This window comes from Dipteris shenzhenensis, chromosome 4 (genome assembly GCF_047967505.1).
Source record: "Dipteris shenzhenensis isolate YYH24624 ecotype China chromosome 4, Dip_SZ_1.0, whole genome shotgun sequence".
Taxonomy (NCBI): Eukaryota; Viridiplantae; Streptophyta; class Polypodiopsida; order Gleicheniales; family Dipteridaceae; genus Dipteris; species Dipteris shenzhenensis.
The window spans coordinates 58,030,864-58,057,620 of record NC_141599.1 but is presented as its reverse complement, the minus strand read 5'-3'; the positions used below and the strand labels follow the sequence as shown (position 1 = coordinate 58,057,620).

The 26,757-nt window shown below is 43.5% G+C and overlaps 1 protein-coding gene across 4 annotated transcripts in view; it reads right to left on the bottom strand.

Moving 5' to 3' along the window:
* LOC147903107 (uncharacterized) overlaps positions 1-23,334 on the bottom strand; it is a 106,416-nt gene extending 83,082 nt beyond the window's left edge. For all 4 annotated transcript variants that reach the window (XM_087373621.1, XM_087373624.1, XM_087373622.1 and 1 more), the window contains exon 1: positions 22,971-23,334. In XM_087373621.1, the coding sequence (XP_087229747.1) occupies positions 22,971-23,230 (260 nt within the window). In that variant the 5' untranslated portion in view covers positions 23,231-23,334. The remainder of the gene's footprint in view (positions 1-22,970) is intronic.
* Positions 23,335-26,757: the final 3,423 nt, after the last annotated feature.

The window sequence follows — 26,757 nt, the reverse complement described above, 5'->3', positions numbered from 1 at the left end:
CATAACAAAGGCCTTGTCCCGCACGTTGTCATCCCTGTCCTTCTCCTCATCTTCCTTGCATGAGCGTCAGATATAGCTCCTCGAAACTTAGTGACTTTGATCGCTCTATAGGGATTAGGCATCATGACCAAACTCTTGAAGCTCTTGGAATCATATTCAGCACTCAAACACAAGTTGATTTGTGTCGACCTTCTGACCTACAACTACTAGGTGATCCCTGACAACCTCAAATTTAGTCAAATCTTCACTTACCAGATCTCCTTCCTTTGTCTTCATTGTAGAATATTGATTCTGGAGAGTAAGAATCGAGCCAAATTTGTTTGTCTCGCATAAATCTTTCCATATGGTCCAAACCTATGCTGAAGTATCCGCCTACTAAATGTGCAGAATCATAGCATCTGACACCATGGCAGCGATTAGAGACCTCCATGTCCTTCCACATTATCTAGGTCAGCATGTTTCACTATTTTACCCCCAACATCAACTTGATCCTCGGGCTTCAATTCTTCACCTATGGCGACCTTCCAAATCTTCTAGCCACCATGTGGCTTCTTATCTTCACCTTCCAAATCGGGTAGTTGCTCCTATCAAGCTTCCCACTTTTCCCAATAATGGGTAATGACATCTTTGAAGCCATCAGATCCTGAAAAAATCCAAACCATAAGCTGACAGATAGCACCCACTACTCATCTTTTCCTTTTCTTAAAAATGCCCTTCGAGTTGACCTTCTGATCTATCTTGTTTCAAGTTGCATCTCCTTGAAGCTCAATCACCTTTGTAATTTTGAATCGCGAACTAGCTCTAATACCATGTTGGAGTAATATATGACATGTACTTTTAGCTCAAGTCCTAGCTTCTAGTACCATGTTATAACACGCAATGGAAAAATGATCGCCCACGAGATCACGGTTGAGAACTTTAGATCCTACTTGGATGTGCACATATACATGTAAATATAAACCATGCTCAAACCTAGAATAGGCAACAAGGTTTGGCAACCACTAACTGAATAAGAACGTCCAACAGAGGACCCAAAATGTATTACAAAATAGCGCAATCTCAAACCACACTACGTGGACAGTGGGGTGCTACCCACTAATGTTGGAGCTAAGGCCACAAAGTATTGCCCTAATCTGTTGCTCTCTACTATGTTGCACGCCTCTGATAAGGACTTCAGTGGTTACAGGAGGAGCCCCAAAACCCTCCGTCTATCAAACAGCACCCTTTCCGCTCACTTCTTAAGCTCTTCACATAGGCTACAGTCCGCACCCTACTGGAACCTTTGTCTCCACTTTCTCTGGTGAACAGATACACATCTGAGGCTAGAATGAATCCTCAGATTTTCTGCCCCTGCAAGTTGCTGTCCTTCACAGCTCTCTCTACCAATTCATCCGGTTAGACCTCTTCAAAAAGCACATACAATATACTTGAGTCGTGCGGCAGAGGACTTAGGCATCCTGTGGCAGATGGAAATCTCCAGGATGGGATGGTCTCACTGTTGAATTTTTTCTTGCATTCTAGGATCTTCTTAAATTCACCTTGCTGCAAATGGTAAATACAGCATGGCAAAATCAGCAGATGCCTGTGTCATGGAAAAAGGGTCTTCTCAAGCTGATTCCAAAAAACCAGCTATGTGATTCACTTGGTGATTGGAGGCCAATCACGCTCATGCCAGTCATTTACAAGATCATTGCCAAAATGGTGGTTGATAGGATTAAAGGTTATTTGCATGATGGGTTGCATCCCTCCCAATATGGCTTTGTTCCACGTCGCCATATCACAGCTAACATTGCCAATGCTTATATTGGGATTGAATATGTCAAATACACGCAGCAGGATGCTCTACTCTTGCAGGTAGATATTGCAAAAGCCTTTGACACAGTTCAATGGGATTTCATCTTGCAAACTATGCGAGCTTTGGGGTTTGGACAAAAAATGCAGCAGGTTATTTACTGGCTTTACAGAGATAGCAATGCGGCTTGCATTCTTTCTAGGATATCTCTGATGAGTGGACTCTTCGTTGATCGGTCCGCCAGGGATGCCCTCTCAGTGCTTCATAGGGACTAGTATACCCCCAGAACTGGCTGACTAGGGGCATGTTCAACCGACCACTCTGCAAGGTCTGCCGAACTGGCAGCCTGCTTATACCTGACTAGACTAGTTTGCTGGCTGACCAGGCCAGGCCTTGGAGGCTTATAAAATCCCTCTTTATCTGCACCTATTTGCTGGGTCTTTGCCTACCTCCACAACCCAAACAATGAGCTTCTTCTGTAGTCGATATGCCCTCTCCAAGGCCTATGTGCAGCCCCACCCACAACAGTTCTAACGTGGACTGACGTGCCCAGAGGGGTGGGTCATAAGCAAACCCAAGAAGGATAATCATTTGTTGTCTATGTGGCAGCCTGTGTGCTGCCCACATGGCAGCCTCTCTCTCCCTCCCATCATGCTACACGTGCCACTCCCCCTATCATGCTACACGTCACTCCCCCATGCTCTCCTCATTTGGGGGCTTACAACAAGGGAGTTAACCCTAATTCTCTGACACACTTTAGATACACGTTAGATACAAGTGTCTAAGAAGTCTAAAACATAAGACAAAAACTAGATACAAAGCCAAATGTAAATAGTGCAAAGGACATAGTACATAAAGCCTACTTATATACATATAATGAATTTAATTCAAAGTTTAAAACATCAAGAACTGAGTTTTAGATTAAATTTGACAATATCTAAGCATAGCCTACAACATACAAAGTTGAATGTTCAAACTTTAAGAATTAAAGTTTAATCAATAACATTAAACACATCATGATTGTTATGTACCTTTAACACTAATCCTCACATTAGTGGACTTAATCTGTCGGGGTTAGGGGGCAATGAGATTAAATAAGCAAGCTAGCGTGGGCCTAGAGGGATTGAACATTAGCAAAGAGCCAATTGGCTATATTTGGCCAGGACATTTTCACAAAGCAACATGCTCTTGCATTATGTCGGTATTCAGTGTGCACACACCACTAAATGGTCTGGTCTGGATCTTGAGCCTAGACTCCTACCTTCTACATGGTGGATCATGAGATACTATACCGAAGGTTCCTTGTGGAGGGGTCCTGGTGTATGGGACGCTAGAGCTATGGGCCTACACTCGTGGGAGTTTGAACTCTACCCCAGGTGCTCAGAGGTGATTGGGAGACGAGCCGTCTACTGATCTTCATTATTTTCTGCTGATTTTAGATCCTAGTGTGGATGCATCAATTGGTATTAGAGCAGCCCTCAACACAGTGAATCAAAGTAAGACATGCAGCTTGACGGGTGCCAGGTATGCGCTCTTGTAGTCAATGTGATGTGCAAGTTGCTGAAGTGTTATGAGGTAGGAATTATTGCAAATTATAAACGAAGGTGTACAGAACAGTTTGCAGTAAATGTAGAGAAACCCCAAAGAGGTGTTGAACCTACAAGGTAGGGGGAGTACAAAAATACCATATATCGAATGCATCTGAAACAACCATGCAAGAATCATGAATGGAAGGATTACACTAACATGTAGCCACAAAAGCCCGATCATGATGAACCACATTGGCTGATTCATCCTTCTCATGAAAAGAGGAAGCATCAGTGACCGCAAGGCTAGACACTTGCTTCTTCTTCTTTGACTCTATGCACTTTTGGCATTCAAAAATATCATGACCTGGTTTCCTGCAATATCGATACTCTTCTTTTTCTTTTCTGAACTTTTGTGGCATTCGAAAGTATCACCACAATTGTGCTTGGGTTTACCACTAGGTTTTGTTGTTTTTGCATTACCTTGTGATGGGTAGCAAAGGCCTATTCACGAGAGATAGAAGCATTCTCCTCCTGCAACAAGAAACTGACCAGCTGGTCAAACCATTAATGGTTGGCACTACCCATGGCAACCAACCTCAATGTGCTAGCAACCTATGATATGAGTCAGGATGTCCACTCAACATCATGGACACAAGCTGACTCTCTGGCACAACCTCATCAATGTGGGCCTACTTCTTGAAGTCCTTGACCTTTGTCAAATAGGCATCCATATTTTCCTCTTCATTTATCTTCAAACTATCTAATTGCTTTCTAGGATATGCAGCCTGTGCTTCATTGCGAATCTGATACAATGACGCTAACGTATCCCACGCATCCTTTGCAGTCTTGCAAGATTTTATGTGAGGGATTATTGTCCTCTTAATTGACAATGCAATCACGGCATGAAGTTGAGCATCTCTGCCATCCCATCGACCTGATCCTGAGCCGGAGGCACTAGAGCAGCAATCGCAGATGATGAAGAGTGAACCACATTACCACCACCCATAGCTGCAAGTGTAGGGGCAATAGTTGTTATGGAGGTCTCACCTCAAAAGCTACAACAAGGTTCCACAAGTTCTTAGCCACCAACACATGATGCATCATGTATGACCGTATGGGGTAGATGGTGCTTCTCTTCACGAGCAAGCATACCAAAAAGACCATTCTTGCCATACCAGATAAGGAACAAATGCAAAGAACCCTAAGAAAATTGACTAAATCAAATGACCGCACTAGGCAAGTGCAATGTTCGATTTTGACCACACAACGTCAATGGCCTGCACAAAATCTTAGATCTAAAGAATGTGCTGCTGCACAGCTACAACCGCGATGACTTGCAAACAAAACCCCACGCATGAAGGAAATTGTGTAGGAGAAAGGACTAAGGAGGCCTAAAAACTTTGCAGAAATGAACTGCACAAGAAGTGCACCAACTGCAAAGTTTCTCCTACAAAAAGTTAACTATAAATTCTGTCCTGAAGCACAAATCTTTGTGTCACTTGAGAGCTCCACCATACTCTTCACACACATCCATGTATCCTGCCCTTCTAGGATCATAGGCTAGGGACTAGATGCTTGGGCCTTACCTTTGGACCTTGCCCCGCGCCTTACTACCATTCGACTTTTGGGACAAAGACTCTTTCAAGTCACTTTTGACACTCCTCAAGCTGTGAGCACTGTGTTCAATGCCAGCCCGTTCCAAGAAGATTTTCCTCAATCCCTTCTCTCTTGGATTCAACCCATTAGAGAAGGATAGACAGACGTCTTTTCTCATCAAATGTCCAGGACTACCCTAGGTATACCATCGGCTCCTTGCCACGGTTGGAGCGGCGTTTGGAGTGGTCATTGAGATCCCCCCCCCCTAGTTTGCCCTCTTCAACAGCAGAGGCGATCACATCAAATGAGTTAGGGTCATCGTCTCCAACACTAAAGATGAGCTAGTGAGCAGAGTCACCACCGCAAAATATAAGAAAGGCTATTTGGTGTTGCTTGAAAGACACGCACACACGTGCTCAACACCCATGCCCCGCACCAATCTTCTGTGCTCCCAGACTTGATTTAGCCGCTCTTTCCAAGAGACGGGAATGTAGATAGAAAACTCACTCGAATGAAAGAGAAGGGGTTTGATCCAAATACTATGACTTGCAATACCTTTACCTAGGCAAGTCCCTAGCAGGCGTTCTTGCATTCCCGATCCACTCGGGAATGGTGATGCTCCTCAATCCTCTCAAGTCGGAATCATTGTGTTCTAGCCTTGGATAGGGCTGCCCCTATCGGGGCTTCGGACACTCATATTCGTGTAGCAATAGTCATGCTCCAGGCTCTTCTCAGATTGCGGTCAACACTGGACCAGTGATGGCTCTCATGCAAATCTTCTTCGAGGTCTTGGCGCCTCATTTGAGCAATTCCCTTCTTTGTCGGCTTTCTAGACTCCCTTCATTGATCGAGCGAAGGGGGTGGATTTTGTCTCTTCACATTTTTCAAATGCAGAGGTTTAATGTACCTCAACGCCAGGCATGTTTCTTAGGAATCCTTTCTCTACCTTGACAGACTTTAGCAAGGAGTAGTTTGTGCCCTCCACCTTTGAGGACACGATTATTGATTTCCCTATCACAAGGTATCTCCTGCGGCTCTCTGCCATGTGGACTTTCCTCCCCTCGGTCACGCATATGCTAGGAGGCATGCTACCTCAGAAGGATTTGTTTTCGCCACCAAGTCGGGTGAGGTGTCCTGCCCTACTTCCTCCTATTGATGCAAATTGTAGCTATAACATTCAGGGCCTCAGTGGTGTGCCTCATCGTCGTCATAGGCAGTCGATCCGTAATCAGCTTCATCCAAATGTCACTGGTGGTCACATTGATATACTTTTTCTTCAAGGACACAAGCTGGATGCCAAAGATTGCTCAAAGTCAGGTAAATTACTTTAAGGTCATACTTTTTGGTCTCTTTCTTGGTGCACCAGGGGTGAACATATTAGATTCCTTTCTCCCCCTTGTGGTCGCACACGGTATCATTATTGTAGAAAAGGGAGTCAGGGAAGATTAAGGAAGGGGGGATAGAAGGGCGAAAGGGAGAGAGAAGGAGGAGGAGAAGGAAGGAGAAGGGGTAGGAGAGAGAGAGACAGAGAGAGAGGAAGAGATGGGGAGGGGGGGGAGGGGGGGGAGAGAGAGATTAACGTCCTTGGGAGGCCTCAAGGGCCTATGGGACAAAACACACACAAAAAAGGTAAACACCAAACATCAGTTATAGACTGAAAGTCTTTTGGGAGTGTGTATAGCACTCACAAAGTTATTATAGGTTAACTATGGTCTACTACAAAAGATGATCGGCTTGCATTACATTAGTTTAAGACTGAGAGTCTTTAGGTTTGGATTTGAAATCTCTGATTAGTTCTTTTCCATCTCTGCAAGCAGCCATTTTCCTTCCTTTCGAGCATCCTTCACTTTAGTCAATTCAGTGGTCTTCAGTTTGAGCTGAGTTGGAGTGAGCTCCTCTGCTATCCATATTTTAGTACCTTTCAACTTATAGGTTTGCTTGAGAATTTTTCTTCTTTTCATCTTATTCTGGAAGCTTACTTTGGCTTGTGTCCCCTCCTGTAAGACAGCTATTACATCTTCAGCTTCCCAATCTAGAAGGTGCTAGCTGAGAGCCTCGCCAAGATATCCTTGCAGGTCCCTCCCCCTTTGTCCGTACGCCTGTACGGTCGCCGTACGGTGATGATTTTCAGTTCTTCAAATTTGGTAAGGATAACATAGCCAGATTGCAATGCAAAGACAGCTCATTGAACCACTTGGTGAAGCTACCATGTGGGGTATATAGCAAAGCAATCAATGCTTTCCATGTGGAGGAAAGTGGACAGCCAAACACAATGTGTTGTGCATAACAAAAACCATGGGGACAGCTGGAACTTATGTGACTATGGAACTTTGTCATGATGATCTTGCCAGGATGGGCTACCACCCATATGACCCGAGAGGTGCCACAACACCCAAGGCCAAGGAATAGATCAAATTTCCTTTTGACCCTGGTGGCAAGCATGACCTTTTCACAATAGCGGGCCTTGGTGCCTAACCATCACCTACAATTTTAAGGACAAAATTATTTTTTGAGGAGGTGTGGATGTAATGAGGTCAAGATTGGGCCAAGTTGTGGGTTACACCGATTTCTCTCGTAGTCACAAGAAACGTTTCTTCCTTTCGTCGTTTCGGCAAGTTTTGTTTCATTCTGTTCTAGCTTTTTGGACGAAACGGAGCCTTGGCTCCCGGATCAAAAACATCAAAGTTGTTTGGTCTCTTATCTTGCCCCATGCCCGGCATAACTCTGTAGCATCTGTATTCTGAATAACCCCAATCAAGTCTGGCAAAAGACCAGCAGTGAGCTTGGGCTTTTTATTCTTCTGATCAGTCCCTCACTCTGCTCAATAGGAGGGAACTTCCGCTTCTTATGTGGGCATTCAAAAGTCCTGTGGCCCTCCTCCTTACAAATATAAGACTTGTTGGCATCATAAAGAATATAGCTTTGTAAGACTAGAATAAGTCCAATCATACAAATTTAGAATTTTTGTTGTTCTAAAGACCAAAAATCTACACAGAAAATACAAGGGAAAATGAAAGACAAGAAAAAAGAGGTAAACAAAAACTTTTAAGAAAAACAAAAGGAAGACATACTTAGCAACCAAAGAAACACTTATGTCATCATCAGTGCCCAAGCATAAGCAGCTATAATGGGTTTCTAAAGACCCGTGGAGTCTCTTGGGCAAACCCAGTGCTTACTAGAATACGTCAAATAAACAAAAGAGAAAGAAAACAAGAAATAAAGAAGAAAGGACGAAGGTGACTAAGCAAAAATAAACAAGCAAGTCAAGAAACAAAAAACAAATCTTCCAAAAAACTGGAATTAACTCTCTCTCTCTCTCTCTCTCTCTCTCTCTCTCTCTCTCATTTAAAACATAAAAAGCTAAATGGACCCTTTACACTTATATATCGCTTCCTACAAAGAGGCAAAATTACATTCCTAGCTTAGAAAGCACAAGCATACTCAATCAAACTCTCTTTTGAAACCAAAGGGGAAGATACTCATGCCTGTAGACGGAGAGGAGCTCGAAGCTTGGGAAGACAGAGATGCCCATGCCCTGGCATTAAACATAGGGACTACGGCGGACTCTGTGCTTCCTCACATCCAGATGGCTGAGACGTCAATAGAGACGTAGGACATTCTGAAGGATCTGTAAGAGACAGACAACACATCCCGTATCTTGCTTCTTCAGCATCAGCTCTACAACCTTGATATGGATGAGGGAGATTCGATACATGACCACTTGACGAAGGTCAAGGTGGTGAGATCAACTGGCATCAGTTGGTCAGAAGGTGGACTCGCGCCATTTGGCCTTGATCGTACTGAGGAGGCTACCTCGAAGTTTCAAAAGCTTTGTTACGACTGTGAGAGCAGGACAGAGAAAGGCAGCAGACAGGAGCAGCCAAAAGACACTTTCTTGGGCCTCATCCTGGAGGTGAAGGAGAGTAGAAGGTGTGCTGCAAACTAAGCTCTCAAGGGCTGAACCTTGGTTGTCTCTCACGGCAACAAGGTGTTGAGATCTGGACGGAAAGTCTACTTATGCTCGAGGTGGAGCACGCGGGCTCAAGTCTAGAGATAGCCGGCAGATAGGAGAAGGACCTTGTGGTAAGATCAAAGGACCACACCATTGGTGGGACTTTGGATCTATCTCTTTTGTATTGTGTCCATAGCTTTGGATGGAAATATATTATTTTGGTGTCTTCTATATTTGGCTCATTCATTGTCTATTCATGAGTCTACACACCTATGCTATGCACATAAGTTAAGAAGTCGTGATTCCACACCACACTGTGTGAGCTCCTCGGCTATTCTATCAATCTTCCGCTGTGCGTGCCCTCTGTTGGTCGATTTCTAACACATTGCTCCAATGACGAGTGGCTGCTCTATGGCATTTGTGTTGGAACTAATAGACTGCTAGAACACGTCCTCATGGAGGTTACTCACTATACTAAGCTTTATCAAAGAACGTGCTAGTACATGATTGGTTGAATGGTGTAGTGTTTGACCTGGCTGGCTGGACAATGGTATTGGATTGGTCCATGCATCTAGTACAGTGTCACAAGAAACGTTTCTAGATTTTTACAGGCGTTTCGTCTAGAAACGCCTAAAAATACTATATTTTATAGAAGTTATATATACTTCATAAATAATTGTCTTCAAATTCTCTCTCTCTCTCTCTCTCTCTCTCAAAAGAGCTCTCAGATATCCATATTGTGCACACAATGCACACACATATTACACAGTTGAAAGAGTAAAAAGACGCGTCACGCAGCCTATAGATTGAGGTTTACAAAGACATAGATCTTACAGTTTACAAATTACTATTGACTAATTAGTTGCAAGTGCATATGGCTGCTAGCATATGCCCCATAGTTCAAACAATAAACTTTTAACTTTATAATTCAAATTTCAGAATCAAATTTCTTGTAGGCAGGAGTTTTAACTCTACCAGCAACTACAAGTGCATGATAAAACTTCTTGTAGTCAGGAGTCCTTGCAACATTGAAGGGAATATTGCAAGCGTAGAAAAATTGCTCCTCTGCAATTGCAGCCTCTTGCTTCAGGCGTGGTGCCCAAGCAGCCTGTATAGGAGTAACTCTCGGAGTGATAGCTGCTGGACCACGCGGCCTCTTGATAGGAGGCCGTGGAGGAGCTCATGGCATAGCGGACAACCCAACTAATACGGATGCCGATGGAGTGGTGCCATGTAGAGGCTGAGTAGAGGCACTCCCATGTACTTGTGATGTCGATGTAGATGGAGTGTATACACCCATGTCCCTCCTGCTATGAGTGAGAACACTCCACATTCCTGGTATCTGACTGGGATGATGTGAGAGTGACGGTTGCCTCTATGCCCAACTTCTGCTGCTCAACCAACACATTAGCTTGAAGAACTTGATCTGTGATCACGGGATGGAGGAGGGATCGAATCTCAGCAAATTTGGATGGGATACCTCCATGTGCCGAGAAGATCCCCTCTGGAATGGCATGGCAAGCACTCTTACCCTGGCCTCCGATCCATAAAAAATGTGCTCGAACTCAAGGGGCAGATCCCGTCAAAGTGTCACCACAAAACTTGCATACTGACCTCCTCGTGCCAGATGCGTCATATCTCTTTATAAAAACGGTATCTTGCCATACATCTCGCCTCGTACTTCCACTCGGTCCACCAGCACGTCTTGAGGCCATCGTATGAGAGTAGAGAGTAGAGTAGATTAGATTGTAGAGGGTAGACCGTAGAGGGTAGACTCTAGACTCTAGAGTAGAGGGTAGACTCTAGAGTAGAGGGTAGAGTAGAGAGTAGAGGCTAAAGGAGAGTAGAGGGTAGAGTAGAGTAGAGTAGATTAGATTGTAGAGGGTAGACCGTAGAGGGTAGACTCTAGACTCTAGAGTAGAGGGTAGACTCTAGAGAGTAGAGGGTAGAGTAGAGAGTAGAGGCTAAAGGAGAGTAGAGGGTAGAGTAGAGTAGAGGGTAGGGTAGAGTAGAGGGTAGAGGGTAGAGGAGAGTAGAGGGTAGAGACTAGAGTAGAGGGTAGAGGAGAGTAGAGGGTAGAGTAGAAGGTAGAGTAGAGGGTAGAGTAGATGGTAGGCACTAGGAGCAAGGCAAGCAATGGAGCGGTGCGGGAGAGGAGCCAAAAAACAGAAACGGCGGCCAAATTCAGCCCTAAACCCATTGCGGCGAATTTTTTGACAGCCAGGCGTCTCGCCCTAAAAGGCCGTTTCAGACGTTTCTAAGAAACGTTTCTGCTAGAAACGTTTCTTCGCATTTCGGTGCCCCGAAACGCGTTTGTTGGTGACACTGATCTAGTAACGTGTGATTGGTTCGTGGATGTGGCTGTCGAATGCATGTAGATCACGTGGAGCTGAAGGCGGGCATTCAAGAGTTCTACAAAGGTCCTCAACGTCATTGATCTCCGTCCTTTTGTCGAGGCCACGAGCTTGTGACTCATGAGCCATGTGCATAGGCTTGGTCTTGTCTCATTAGATCATACAACAGCTGCTCCTCGAGTTGTTAGGGTCAATAGAACAAACAAGTCTTCTTTGTGAAACTACAACAAGGTGGATAGCATGAGCCGATAGTCTTTCATCCCAGTCAGGTCTTGAAGTCGAGTCTTTCTTTAACAAAGTTGATGGTCTTGTGTCGCAATCTCTCTTCATAGTTATCGCAATTGAATGGTGTAAAGCAGTTTCTCGATTTACTGAAGTTAATATTCTATGTGAGAGCTCATTTTCTACTTGCAAATTCAAGTAGCTAGTGCATGGTTTGGAGCACCAATTCCGACAATTTGTATCTCCACATTTAGCATAGAAGGACATGACTGTCAATTCTAACAGCTAGATATGCAAGGTACAATCACCGTCGTATATATCCCAATCATGCAAGGTGTTTCATGCTTGCAATGCACTAGCCTGTGAGGCAAAGTGTATTTTAGCTTGGAGACCACCTGAAATCTGATGCATAATGATCTTCTCAATAAGCCTAAAGGATAAAAACTTGATGCAACACATCCAATGTAATGGGGTACAATAGATTGTAGATGGTAACCAAAAGGATTCCATTGGGTTGTGAATCTTCCTCACGTTGAAGCTGCCCTAAGCTTTTGCATGCTACTCAAAGCCCTACCCAAAACTAGAGGCATATTGCCCTCCATAGGCACTTGATTGTCCCATGGTGTGTAGTAAAGCTTTGTTGCTGTCCCACTCTGCCAAATGCATGCACATGTGCTCGATTGCTTTAAATTTATGCCGATCTCACAACTCGAAATGTGATGAAGAGGCTAGGAAGAAAGATCGGTGAAGAGGCTTTGAAATGCCTACCCGAATGGGGCTGAAAACCCTAGTTAGTTTAACTCAGCTAGCTTATCTAACCTAAACCTAACCCAACCTATCTAACTAAGCCCAACCTAACAAAAAGCAGGCCCCAACTTTGGGGAAAGCCGAGCTTTTTGGTTGCGTGCCAAGCTTATAAATTCGAGAGCAATCCTATCTTTGTATTCCATGAGAATTCGAGTTGTATCAGGTCATTGTAAAACAGTTTTCTACTGGAATAAAGACCTTCGAGGGGGCCAGCCCTTATTTCTTGCCCCTAGTGTGCACGCCTCGTTCTCTCTCTCTCTTCTTCAATTCAAGTGCCCATCTAGTTAAATCATTGTTCTAGATTTCCAGCATCAACAGAGTGGTCTCTAGTTCGAGATACTAGAGCTGCTGCAATGAGTTCAGCAAAATGCTTTCGATTTACAGTGTAATCAATGCGTCGCATTATCTCTCTTCTAAAGGAGGTGACGATTCAGAAAGAGAAAGAGATCACTGATATCAGATTTTCGGGGGCTTGCCCATATCAGATTTTCAATTCATCAAAGTCGCCTAACCTTGTAGAAGGCTGTCCTGTTATAGAGCTTAAAATTGTGCTTGACTTCTTGTGGGATCAATAGAGAAAACCTCTACACTGAGTAGGTGGACTGCCCCTTTATGGGTCGTGGACAATCTTGTCTTATTTTCGACAAGGAAGCTCACTGTGTAGGGCCATAAACACAGATCCTACAGTCAGCAAGTCTAGCTGTGCAGAACACAAGTAGTTGCGTGTTGTTTGACAGGCAGCTAGAGATCGCACGGCAAATTCTACAGATGGGTCATCAAGGTTGACTACGCTGCAAGGAAGACACGCTTCAATCCAAGACTTCAAAATAAGGTTATAGAGATCGAGGGTATTGAAGGACTGATTGCAAATCTGCCTGAAGGACTGATCACAAATCTTTTGGGCAGAAAAATTTGACACAGATTCCTAATTATCAAATGCACAGTCCTCATGCTGTGGCAAATGCAGAAGTAATAGCCTTAGAGAGGCAATACCAATTTCACTCCACAGCAGATTGAAGCTTTTGCAAGGAAGGAAAGTGTTCCTCGTGCAGCAAGGAGGGATATGTATCCGCTAAATGTCCTGAGAAGTCATAGAATCTCTTCCAAGGACAAAGCAAAGGATCTATTAAGAGATCAAGAAAATATGTAGTGATGCATGAAAGAATTTTCACCAAGTATCCAATTTGGGCGGAAAATTCCTTGTTAAAAGGGATTCCTAGTAAAGGCTAAGTATATTTGATTTAATAGTTATTTTTACGTTATGTCTCCAAGCCCTGAAAATTTGTGCGTTGTTTTCCTTGTTTATTTCAAGGGAAGCAAGAGTAATACGTACTTGGTTTAATAATATATCAAGGTCATACTTCTATGAATTTTAAAAGATGATGGGACAAAACCCAAGCATTGGACACAGCACAGATATTCAAATTTTATGTCAAATACATATGGAGCTATGGGATTAATTCCTATGATCCGCGATATCAGATGTCTTTTATGAATTGCAAGAGGTATCTACAAAGAGAGTTTCTCTTAAGCATGGATGTGCCAAGGAAGAGGTGTGTTTTTTTCTTGAACAAGGAATATACGTACCAACGAAGAGATGTGTGCTTTTTTCTTGATTGTTTATTGAACAAGGAATATGCGTACATAGATGCATACATACATACACATATACATATACATCACACACACACAGTCACGGGCACGTGAACCTATCAATACCTTTGGCCTCTCATTGATTAGAATTGTAAAAAGGGCTAATCTAGTGTACTAATTCCACGGGCCTAGGCAAGGAACTGAAGGGCAAGAGAGGGGTAAAAATCCCATTGCTAAAACTAGCTCCATGGGCAACGTTTGGCAAACTGGCTTGGGTAGCAAGGAAAAAATGTCAAAATTTGCTTTGAGGCAGTTGGATGGACCATAGAAAGACAGGAAGAGGCAAGTCATAGGTAGGGAAAGTGCCCCATGGGTTTTCTAACAAATCGCCTTGCTGATTTTTGACTACCAAAGCAGTCCGTGTGCAGTTTGAAAGCTGCTAGGGCTGCCAGAAGCTCCAAAATGAATTCATTTTTGTGCCAGGGAGACTCAAGAAGAATTCATTTTAGTGCCAAGGAGCCTCCGGAGAATTCATTTTTGTGCCTCCAGAAGAATTCGTTTTTGTGCCAGGAGCCTTCAAAAGAATTCGTTTTTGTGCCAAGGAGCGCTCAGAAGAATTTGTTTTTGTGCCAGGAAGCCTCCAAAAGAATTCGCCTTTTGCTGGGAGCCTCCAGAATTGAATCACATCGACCAAGGAGCTGCCACAGCTGCCAGAAGCTACAAAACTAATTCGCCTTTTGCCAGGGGCCTCCAGAATTGAATCGCCATAAACCAAGGAGCTGCCATGTGAATTCACCTTCACCCAGGGAGCTGTCAGGTGAATTTGCCTTCAACCAAGAGTAGCCAAATTGACTCGCATGTCTGCCAGGAACATCCATATTAATTCATTTTCATCCAAGGTCAGTTGTTGGGTCTGGTGTTGCGTGCCAACTCTAAAAAGCAAAGAGTTTCTTCCAGAATTCTCTATCAAACAATTTGCATAGAGAGTCGCCTTCTTTTCTCTGTCAGCTAGAGTATCCCCAGGAGGGCAGCAAAGGTTTGGCACTAGTGACAGCCTGTGAGAGTTGTGCGGCCGACTCAGGCTGCTAGTAATAGCTCCAGGCTGTGTGCAAACATGCTTGGACAGCCAGGAGGAGGGTGATTCTGCCTTGCAGGTGCTGATGGGATTTTTGGAACCATTGGCCATGGATTATGCACTGGATTTGGATGCCTTTTTAAGTTAGGAATTGGCTGAGTAGCAGGTTGTTTATGCTTGCCACTGTTGAGATTCATGTTGGGAAAGGTCACCTCCCAATCTGTAAGCCCCCATATGAGGAGAGCATGGGGGAGGTGGACCTAGGGCAAGAGCTGCCACATGGGCATTTGTTTGAGCCATGTGAGCAGCATGCCCAGAGGAAAGAACATGGAGAGCGGGCTGCCACATGGGCAGTACCCCACAGAAAAAGAGAGAAAGGGACTGCCACATGGACAGGATCTTGGCTGTCATGTGGGCAGCACATCCATAAAAGTACCTAGAGCCATCCGGGAGTATGGATCAGCACTATGGATAAGACGACTAGCAGAAGGAGGTCCAGGAGCAGATCAGTGGCTGTTTGGAGATCCCGACAGAGGCAAGAAAGCGGCGCAGCAGATGGCAGCATGTCAAGGCAGTTCCAGGACCTGGACCATGGACCAGGAGTGGCTGTATGATTGTGACACATGGCAGGATGAACCAGGTCAGATGCGTCTGGGTTGGACAGGTATCTAGGCAGGTCTATGGCCTGCAAAAAGGGCCTGTTGATGGCGGAACAGCTGCAGCAAAGGGCAGCCCAGCAGCAGCCCAAAAGGGTCTGGCAAGGGCGCTTATAAAGGGCTAGTTGGACCAGCCAATCAGGTGGGCCAGCAAGCAGACTGGTCGGCCAGGATAATGCTGGCTGGTCAGTTTTCATAGCAGGCCTTTGGGCCTATAAAAGGAGGGCATCCAGGCCCTCACAAATCATCTTTTGCAGTAGCACTTGAGGGCGCAAGAAGGAGCAGCAGAGCAGCATCAGTTGGGCCTATGACCAGAAGGTGAACCGGGCTGAGGAGCTGCAGACTTAGCTCACAAAGGGCTGCCTACCTAGGCTGTACACAGGCAGCAAGGTAGAAGGATCTGGACAAAAAGTCTACAAACGCTTGAGACGGAGCACACGGGCTCGAATCCAGAGATATCCGGCAGATAGTAGGTAAGATCAGAGCACCACACCATTGGTGGGACTCTGAATTATTTTCTAAGTGGCTGAAATAATGGTACTTGCTAGTTAATATTTATTCACCGCCCTTTAGTTTATATGAAGGCTAGTTTCAGGGGTTCTATTGCCGTGATATCACCATCTTCCTCAAGAGGTGAGCCTGTGGTTGTTGCTGGGACGAGTACTATTTTCTGGAAGTTATTTGCATCCAAGAGAATCACGAAAAGTGATTGGGAGGAGGGAAGTCACAGTCTTCTCAGGTTGAGCAGTCCTGGCCTGGTGTGGATAAAAAGGCTGGAGACAAGGAGGATGCAAAAGAAATGTTTAAAGCACAATTGGTGAGTGCTGTGGGAACTTTATCTCAGCTCACTCAAGATGCACGGTTCGTGGAGTTCCTTAGTGCTCCTTTGAAGCCTAAGAAGAAAAAGAAGAAAACTCACAGGCAACAGCCTCTGGTCACACGCCGTCAGTTATGCATCATGCACAAGATGTTCCCGTGCCACAGTCTGCTTTTGGCCCTGGTGCTGGTCTGAACGGTCAAGGAAATAATTTCCAGTTTATGAATCAGGGGCAGCAAGCTTTTCCTCAATCTTCTATGCATCCCAGGATATTTTGGAGGGGGTTCAGTGTTCCAAGCTATGGTTGGACAACCTACACAAGTTGTATGCCAAGCTCAGTGTGAGATATTATAGACCCTTTCAGGTCTTGCTGAAGATAAGTGATGTGGCTTACATGCTGAAGCTACTGTATCATTGGAGGATTCACAACACCTTTCACGTGAGTCTCCTGAAGCCATTTCATGGTGATGTGCCAGAAGATATGCCTTATAAGGAACAACCAAAGGTAGAGGAACTGGATGAGATCTTGTTTCCAGAACAGATCTTGGCACATAGTGAGAGAAAAGTCCAACTAGAGTTTCCCATCACTATTTGGTAAAGTTTCGTAATTATTCACCATTGAATGCGATGGAGGAGGATGAACTGGCACACTCACCTCAATTGTTGCACCTATACCTGGAGGCTTTTCAGCTTGAGCCAATTTCAGTTGTGGCTCTTTCAGGCTTAGCAGAGCAAGGGTCTATAGCATTGCCTAATGCAGGGGGGGGTAGCACATCCACTTCAGCAATACAGATAGGCTCAGTTATCTAGAAGTCGCTTAGTGACACTTCATGTCTCACCCGAGGTACCGCTTGCTGATGGTATACCTGCCATGGGACTTCTCTGTGCACTAGTCACTGTTGTTATGCATTGGTATATGGTTTGTATCTTAACGCCTGAAAAAACAACCATACAAATCACCAATCCTGGACACCATCTCCCATACACTATCCTTTGGCAAAGGCATAGGGTGTACACACAAAGGAGGCGCCCCATCATGTGTCTCAATCCTGACCCGAGGCATATGTCCTGACGTGCATCACCTGCCAGAAGGTGAAATACCACAGACAGAAACCCGCTAGACTGCTGCAGCCTTTACCTATTCCCGACCCTGGCAAAGCATTGCCATGGATTTTACCTTCAATCTTCCTCGTACACCATCGGGACATAGTGGGATATGGACCATTGTTTGCAGATTCAGCAAGCAAGCCCACCTTATTCCCGTACGGAAGAAGATTACAGCAGACCAGATGGCAAGACTTTTTATGTCTCATGTGTTTAAACATCACGGGATGCCTCAATCAATTGTCAGTGATTGAGACCCGTGGATGATGAGTCTTTTCTAGAGGGGTATCTTTGAGAATATGGTTACCACACTGAATTTCTCATCCTCTTTCCATCCTGAATTTGATGGGCAGTCAGAAGAAGCCAACTCCACTGCCCTTGATCTTCTAAGGTGCTATGTTTTGGATCAGCAATCGAAAAGGGAGCACTTTCCGCCACTTGTTGAATTTGCATACAACAACACTGTACATTCATCCATAGGGAAAGCACCCTTTGAGATTGACAGCCCTCCAGAAAAGCCAGGAGAAGCACAAATAAACATCGCCGCAAACTACTCTTGAAAGAGGGCGATTGGGCGCTGCTGCGTTTCTAGAAAGCATGACTCAGGAAGATGAAAGGCAAGGACAAAGTGTACACAAGGCTGAAGATAAGATATTATGGTCCTTTCTAGGTTTCTGAAACGATTAATGATGTAGCACCTCCCCTTTCTTGATTTAGACTGCTCATGTATCTGAGGATCGCTTGGCAGCACCGATTGTCTCACCCGAGATGCTGCTTGCTGACAATATTTCTGCCGTGAGGTCTCCATGATGGGTGTTCTAGACACTCCACACAGGGGATGCATTGATCTATGGATGGACTCGCGTGCTCTCCTAGACCATAATTTCATTGCGAGGTTTTATTTTACAGATGATGTATATTTTGGTATGGGCTATTTCTGCCTATTTTCTTTATTTGTCTATAAACTTTGAGTAGCAACCTTGGTAGTTTGCTGTTTTAAGAGGAGGGTATGTCACGGGGATGTGAAAAGTCCAATATAACTCAACCCAGGGGAAACCCAAGGTTAACCATGGTTAAGTTAAGTAATAGTTTGGCCGTGGCTAGAGGAAGTGCAAACTTCCTAGAAGTTCCTAGGGGCAAATTCTAGATGTACCACTAGGTCCTAAGGGCAAGGCAAAGCCATTAGAGAGGGGTCTAAAAGTTGGGCCCAAGGACAACCAACATTTGTCCTTGGTCAGGTGGGTTAGGACTTTAATGAAGGGCCATTTGTCATGCATGCAGGTGCCTGCCCTTCTACCACCTACCATCTCCCTCCCTCACCCTGTTGGAGCATTCTAGGCCTAGCAAAAGCTCTCCTAGCAAATTTTGACTCTTTTTTTTGGCTTGTGCTGCTGCATTTGTTGCTGCTCTGACTCCTCCACCAACTCCTGCACACACCTGAAGCAGCCCCGTTGTTGGAATGAATCCTAAGGCGGCCATACGATGCATTTATTACAACCCGTACGGACTTGTTTCCCGACTCCCAATGAGCTGTACGGGTCTGAGGCATATTTCCCGAGACGGTTGTACAGACAACTAGGCAAGATTCTCGAGGAGATTATAGCAGGGCACGGATCCTAAGGCAAACTACCCCTTCTGAGCCAGATTCTCCTAGCCATTCAGGGCAGATCTGTGGACCCTAGCCTCTCCAGCTCTTTGCCTGCCTTCCTTCCGCCTTCTTTCTGTTCTTTCTCTCTTCACCCAGAGGCTGGAAGACACCAGCACCTTGCTAGGAGCCTGGTCAAGGGATAGGCGCGAGGACTGAGCTCACCCCTCTACCACGGACGACGGGTATTTGATTACTATCTTCCATTTGGATGTTATTTCTCATTTTGAAGCTAGCTGCAGTGTTTTCGTGTTTGGATTCCTTTCTGGTCCCCACAGGCTTAAGCAAGCACTCAGAAGCAAAGGGTGTGCCTAGGGCAAGGCCAAAGGGTCAGTTAGTTGCATGTGAAAGCCTTGAGGCTGCTTGAGTACAGTTTGCTAGTGTTTGGATGCTTGGATGCTTTTCAGTTGGGTCAGGTTAGATGTGGATGCCTAAGATTGCCTTGCCAGTGGAATTCTAGTGGTGCACTTGGATTTGATGCCCAGAAGACAGTCAGAGGATTTGCAGAGGAACAGTGCAGGGGTGAGCCCCTCGAGTAAAGCATTTCCATTCGGAAGCATTAAATAAATACCGAAAGGGACGCCAAGGCATTTGGGGCCAGTGGGTGTATTGTGTACTGTTTTCACTGGGCAGGGGCATTCTAGCCTCCCCATTGTTGTTGTTGAAGTTTATTTCTAAGTATTGTTAAGTGTTTGAAGTGCCTAACCTTGCATTGTGGCTATTTATGAGGCTTATGACTGAGTAGACGAGGATTACTGCCCTTTAGTTTCTTGAAGGCCGGTTACAAGCATGCTGATGTGGCATGCATGCTGATGTGGCAGCCATAACATGTGGCATTGGACACATGGCAGCCCATGAGGTGGCACAAGATGTGGCAGCCTGTGAGATGGCAGGGCCATCCATGACCCATGGCACGACTCGTGATTACATAAACCAGCCCACCACTTCCCATGGCAGGATAGAATCTCATTCTGTTTGAGGCCTTTCCATCCCCTCCATGACATCTTGGGCCCAAATTTCCACGTCTGAAGCAACCCCTCCTCCTGCATCTACAAAAGGAGACCCACCCCCCTTCATTGTACACATTCTCTCCCCCTTGTTGATGCTCACTCTGCCCCTGCTGTAGCAGCTCCATAGTAGTCAAGGAGTTTCGAAATGGCAAGTTTAAAAACGGCTTTGGGGGTTTCGGAAACATTTCAGGGCCATCCCGAAACGTCTGTAAAAACGTTTTTGCATGATAGGATATTTAAGTATATATATTTTCCCCAAAATTTTTAAAACATTTTAGACTATTACCACCAGAACTCCAATACTTGAAAAACTCATGAAACATAGTGCACAGAAATTTGATTTGTCACTTAGAACTTGAAATTTGAACCATATTACTAATTTCTAAATCAGAAAATTAACAACACATCATTGGAGATTCAAGAGTCAATGGCCATATTTCAAAATTGAAAAATATACATGAATCATGATTTCAACCTTATGAGTGACTATCATGAGATTGAAACTGCACTATGTGTTGAGTTTTTAGAGGATGAGTTTGGGCATGTTCTTGGATTCATCTAGATATATGAATCATGATTCATGTCACATGACAAGAGGTTCAATTGTCAAAGCTGAAATGATGCTAGCTACTCCGATTTGGGGGTTTTTTAGGTGCTTCGAAACTCATGTTTTGGATTCCAAATGTTTTGGGAGTTTTTGACAATTTGGGGGTCTTTTAGGTGCTCCAAAACGCGAGTTTTGGATTGAAAGCGTTTCGTACGTTTCAAGGTCAACTATGCAGGTCCCCCACAAGAGTCTCTCCTACAACAGCTCCTGCAGCAGCTCCTCCTACAGCCTCTCCTCCTGCAGCAGCTCCTCCTACAGCAGCTCTTCTCCTGTAGCAGCTCCTACTGCAGCAACTACCTCTAGCCTCTTCTTCTGCAGTAGCTCTTCTCCTGCAGCAGCCCCTCCTGCAAGCTGCTTCTCCACACAATCTACAGCAGCACATTTCCCTATGCAATCTTGCCCCCTTTTGTTGCTGCACCTCTTCCTTATGCATGCTACTCCCTCCCAACAGCTATACTCAATTTTCAAGGCAAATGTAGCAGATTTAGAGATTGTTACTGCATATCTTTTAAAGTCGCATCAGGAAACTAGAAGCACACAATTACGCTAAATCAGAAATCTCCTCGCCCCTCTTTATTACAATGAGATACAAGATGAAGGTGTGAAGTAAATCTTTTTGTTGCATCTCTTTTTGGTGATTTGAAAATATGACTTGGTCTAAGAAGGCGGTGTACTCTTCCCCCACTCCAATTCATGTGCTTGGGAGTTGCTAACTACCTCTCAACTGAGCATGATGTAGTTTTGTGGAATGATTAGCTTCTAGGAGCACAGACAGACGTATGTTTAGAGAGATCTTGTCATGAATCATGTCAATGGGAGAACCCAAAGATCTGGGTGAAGGGCAACACCCGGGCAAAAATAACAACTAATATTAGCTAACACAAGGGAACAAAGATGAACCAATGTATTAAGGAAACCAAGGAAAAACTAATACAAATGACAGTAAACAGTTATCATCATTTTTAAAACTTGGTTAAGTTTTATAATATTTATTTATGGTTAATTACAATAAAAATCAATAAAATAAGGGAGTGGGAGCGCATGGTTCAATAACTGTGTTTGCATCTATCTCTATCTACATTCACTTGTGTGCACAAAAGAAAAGGAGTGAGATTTGAATTAACAACTGTGTGTTTCTTGGGCTACGTGTCTACACAATCTTCAGCGGCAAGAGTGTTGGCTGCAGCAAGAAACCTCCGTCTCTGTTATCAAACAGTAAGTGTACCACGCTTGCCCTTTTCCTTTGCCTGAAATAAGAAAGGCCTTGTCCTCTATGCTATTCTTCCCGCTGCCTCTTGCATGAGCATTGAGCCCAGCTCCTCAAAAGTGAGTGGCTTGGATCACTCTGTTGTAGTTTGGTGTTGTGTGACCAAACCCCTAAAGCTCTCCTTCCTCCATCTTACTTGATCTCCATCCTCCATCTTCATTGTGATACCTGATTCCAGAGCATAAAAATTCTGGCCAGTATTGTTCATCTCGTACAATCTTTCAATATGGTCAAGGTCTCCACTGAAGTATTTGCCAACTGATCATTATGTCTATTGTAGTAGCAGTGATCAGAGAGAATGCCTCCATGACCTCTTCCTCCCATTCTACCGACCTTTGCCATGTCAGTTGGTGTCAATACCTTACCAATGGCATCTAGTTGATCTCTAAGTTGTAGGTCAATCAGCTTCCAAATCTTCCTTGCCACCATTTGGGTACTGGTCTTTGCCTTCCAAATGGGTAATTGCTCCCATCTACTTTGCCATGTTCCCAAATTTGGGTAACGACATCCGTGAAGCCATAGAACTTAGTGAACTAAAAAGTAACCTGACAAATACTTCACCGTATGCACGAAGCATATCTTCCATAGTCTCATTAGTTCGTTCCATTCAACCGTTAGGCCTAGGTTAAGCCTCAAAGTCTTATTGCATGTACCAAATTAGATACCCTACCATCTCCTTAGGGATTTATGCTGTTTGTAATGTTGCAACATTATTATTTATGGAAGTGATCTTTTGTTGTGGCCTAGTTCTGATTGGGCCTCAGATTTATGAAAGTATACATTTATACACTCTTCTGCTATCCTCTGGCGGCTTTGTACTTGTACGTGATGAATGCATGCAGGATTAAAGCGCTAGGACAACGAACTAGAGTAATGAACAACGCACTAGAACGCGAGGAAACACGAACGCACGATACACAATGATGGCTTCTTCTCAAAGTTACCTATCTTTGTCAAGACCAATATCAAGCTCAACTAGTGCCTGCAAAGTGTCGGAAAACTCTTTCAGGTCCTCTGTTTGACTTGAAGCATGCCCCTTGAATTTTTGCCGCGCAATCCTCAGACGCAACGTGTGGAAAGTCCCAGAGGCAAATTGGCCGACGTGGAAACTATGTGGTGCATTCATAAACCCATAACCGGCCTGACATAAATGTGCAAGATTCCTGGTCGAATCTGCGAAAAAATGCAAGTGAGCTGTTGACATTGCTGGGGCTTTGTTTATATACTTCTGCCAGTGATTCCGCCGGCGAGGCAAACTGTTCAAAGCTGCTGGTTGAGAAACAAGGCACCACCCGGTACGTGACAAAATTTCGGAGATTTCAAAATGAAGTATAATCCACGGGATAATGAGTTTCGCTTTAGAATTTATTATTTGCTTAGTGAAAACTCCAATTAATTTGGACTTTATCATGTGGACTTTAAAACCTTGTTACACTCAGAATATTGCCATGCATTTCCCTTCCCTCAACGAGTGGGATGATTTTATAAGATTAACTAGGTGAATGATATTTAATCATTCATAAAGCCTACCCAAGATAAACAAGGTGGGGAACCCACAAGGGCCCCGCAGAGTGTACATGCCATTCCTATTTTTTTCCCCTTTATTTTTGGGGTGGTAGGCTTAGAGAAATTATCTCTACCCGATGTATGCGTAAGCAACAAAGTGGTCTATCCAATATGCATGAGAAACTCCTGTGAGAATATTGTCAGACGGTATGTCAGTCCAAATGTGATCCAAATGGGAACCATATATTGCCGTGGCTTCATTTAATTAGAGTCGCATCACGAAGGCATGCATTATATTTGTCAAGTTGATGCTTTGGCGTTGTCTATATTGATGGAGATGTTAGAATTTTTTTTGGCAACTATCATTTTATCTAAACAATTAAGGAACATATTACTTTTTGGTGATGGAGGTCTATATATGTTAAAGATTTGAAATCTTGGGGCCAACTATGGTAGAGAGATTAGAAGAGATGGAAAATGTGGGCAAAAATCGAAACACAATTTGATCTCTCCAACCAGCATGCTAGTTTAATAAGGAAGCGGCTTACTTTGTGGAGGCTAATATTCAATGGAAAGGAGGAACAATGCTTATATGTGACCATGAGTTCAGCTAGATGTACTCTACCCACTTGCTTCCCCATCCCAACTCCCTTTGATGACATATAAGAGGTTTATAGGACACTGATTGTCAGATGGAACCTGCATGATAGTCAAACCTACTGGAAGGGCGGATTCCTCAAAGTTTGGCACAAAGATATTCTTGAAAAAATGTCTACTCTCCTTTGGTTCATTCTACAAAAGGCTATGTGGACTAATTCTCGAAGTTTGAGGATATGTAAAGGGAATGGTCAGTGCAGCCAATGCCTGATTTCAAGAAGATGTCTTTCATTTGTTTGTTGCTAAGTCAAGCAAGGCTTTTGGACAATTACTAGGGCGAACACACTTTGGTTCATTTGGCTGGCCCGAAATGTTTTTCAATTTGACCAAGATATATTATTTGATGATGTACTAATGTTGGAATGGTTGATAGGAAAGGATAATATTAGCCTAGGTTATCCAATTGTACCATTATGACCAAGAAACGCTTTGCGTGGAGATACAAGAACATGAGGGCAAGTTTCTCAGTATCTTTTGTTGTTTAGGAGATTGAGATGTATCAAGAACAACATGTATCTATTTTTCTACTAATATAAAAACACTCTTTTTTTGCCCCAAAAAAAACACTTAAAAGAACCAAAAATTTACTCCATTACCACAAAATTTACATCGAGGCTACAAGGATCAAAGTCGTCATTATTACCCTCAATCTTTCTCATCATCATTGTGGTTTGAGTATGATTATTAAAATACCAATGCATTGATTGGATCTTAATATGCTCCTTGAAGCCATAATTTTTAGCAAAATCAACCACTAATACTACAACATACCTTGTGAAATGTTTCAAGCATCCTTTAAATTGCTTAGCTGACATCTTTGAAGCCGTTATGAGTAAACTTTTGAAGGTGCTCCTTTAGCATATCTACACATGTTACACATTAACCTCCTAGTACGATAGAACCATATTTCACATATACCTCCTTGTATGATAGAATCACACTAGCAATGGGAAGAAGAGAAGGAAGGCTTGCTAGCTTAGCTAGAAGTCTTGAAAAAATATGAATGACCATCTCTTTCAAAATTTGAAATTATTGCCACCTCTAGGAATAACACAGTAAATTTCAAACTAACTTGGTGTTAGCAAGCTACCAACTATTTCCAATAGTTTAAGTTGGCATGTGGATTAAAATTGGTCTATGGTGCCCTCGTATGGTACTCCTTCACTCTTGAGAGAAGGTCAACTAGTCCATGTTTAGAGGGTTGGCATTTGAAGGCATGTGTACTTCATGACATCATATCTCTTTCTCACAAATCTAACCATTTTGAAATTGCTAATGTTTATCCTTTTCTTCATTCTTCTCCATGACTTTTCCTACTAAAATGTGATGCTCATGAGATGTTCTCTTTGAAATGTTGGTTGTCATTTCTTCTAAGGATGATAAGGCATTTGTGTCCCTCTAAGGGTAGATGTTATTCCCCGAAATTGACACAAATGGTGATTCCTTATCCTCCTTGAAACATGTTGTTTCTCCAATTTTGTAATATCTATTCAACTATCATCATCCATGTTCTTTCAAGCAACACAATATCAGACTTTAGAGTAGTTGACATTTTAGCCATAATATGAAAAAGAAGTTGCCCAATTTTTAAAGGTGAGACCTTTCAATTTAGCAATGATGCATTAAGTCAGATCTTCTATTTTCAGTATCTCATCACTAAGTTTCAACTCAAGCTCAACTCAAGGTAGTGCTTTAAATTATAGAGGGTTGTTTAAACTAGGTTGATAGCCAACCCAAAATAAAACAGGCCTTTGCATGATTCTAAGTCTTGGTTTGCATCTATTCTTATTTTTTCCTTTGAAAACTTGATGATAGCATCTGCAATGGTGCTACAACTGTATAGATTACATGAATTAAATTGGGCATCATGATAGTGGATACAATGTGCACTTCTATGCAAGCAAGTATCACCGCTTGAGGTGAGTGCTATTTATGAATCATGTGAACTCAACCCCATAGAGTGTTTTTAATGTCACCATATGTCCCATAGTGGGTCATTTGCTTGATCATAGTTGTACAAAGCCCTTTGAGCTTGAGCTTGCCTTTATGATTTTTTGCACAATACAATAGAGCTAATTGAACCTCCTTGAAAGCCTTAGCTTCCATTTTCCAATCAGACCATCTTTTGCTCCTCATTTTTCCATGGTCATGGCATATGCTTCCAAAAGGTGAGTTTCATGCAGTTTCTCGCAATAACTATCATTCCATCATGGGATTCCTTTCCAATAAGTATTGTCTAGTTATGCTTATGATAGGAAAGATATAACAATAGCATTTAGGCTATATGTTAAAAGAAGGGTGAAGTCTTTAATAGCACTCCAAACATTATGGGAGAATCCATTACCATTTATGATGAACACCCATTCCTTAAGAGATGAAAATACCTCAATTCCTTTGCTTTCTTATCTTGAGGTACATTAAACTCTCATAGTATAAAATTGAGTCAAAGTGCCAACTAAGTGAGTTCTAATGGTGTGAACTGACATAAAAGTCCATTGGTACACGTTACATCATCCAATGCTAACATATGCTACATTTGATTCTGAAGGAATGAGATTACCTTGCTAG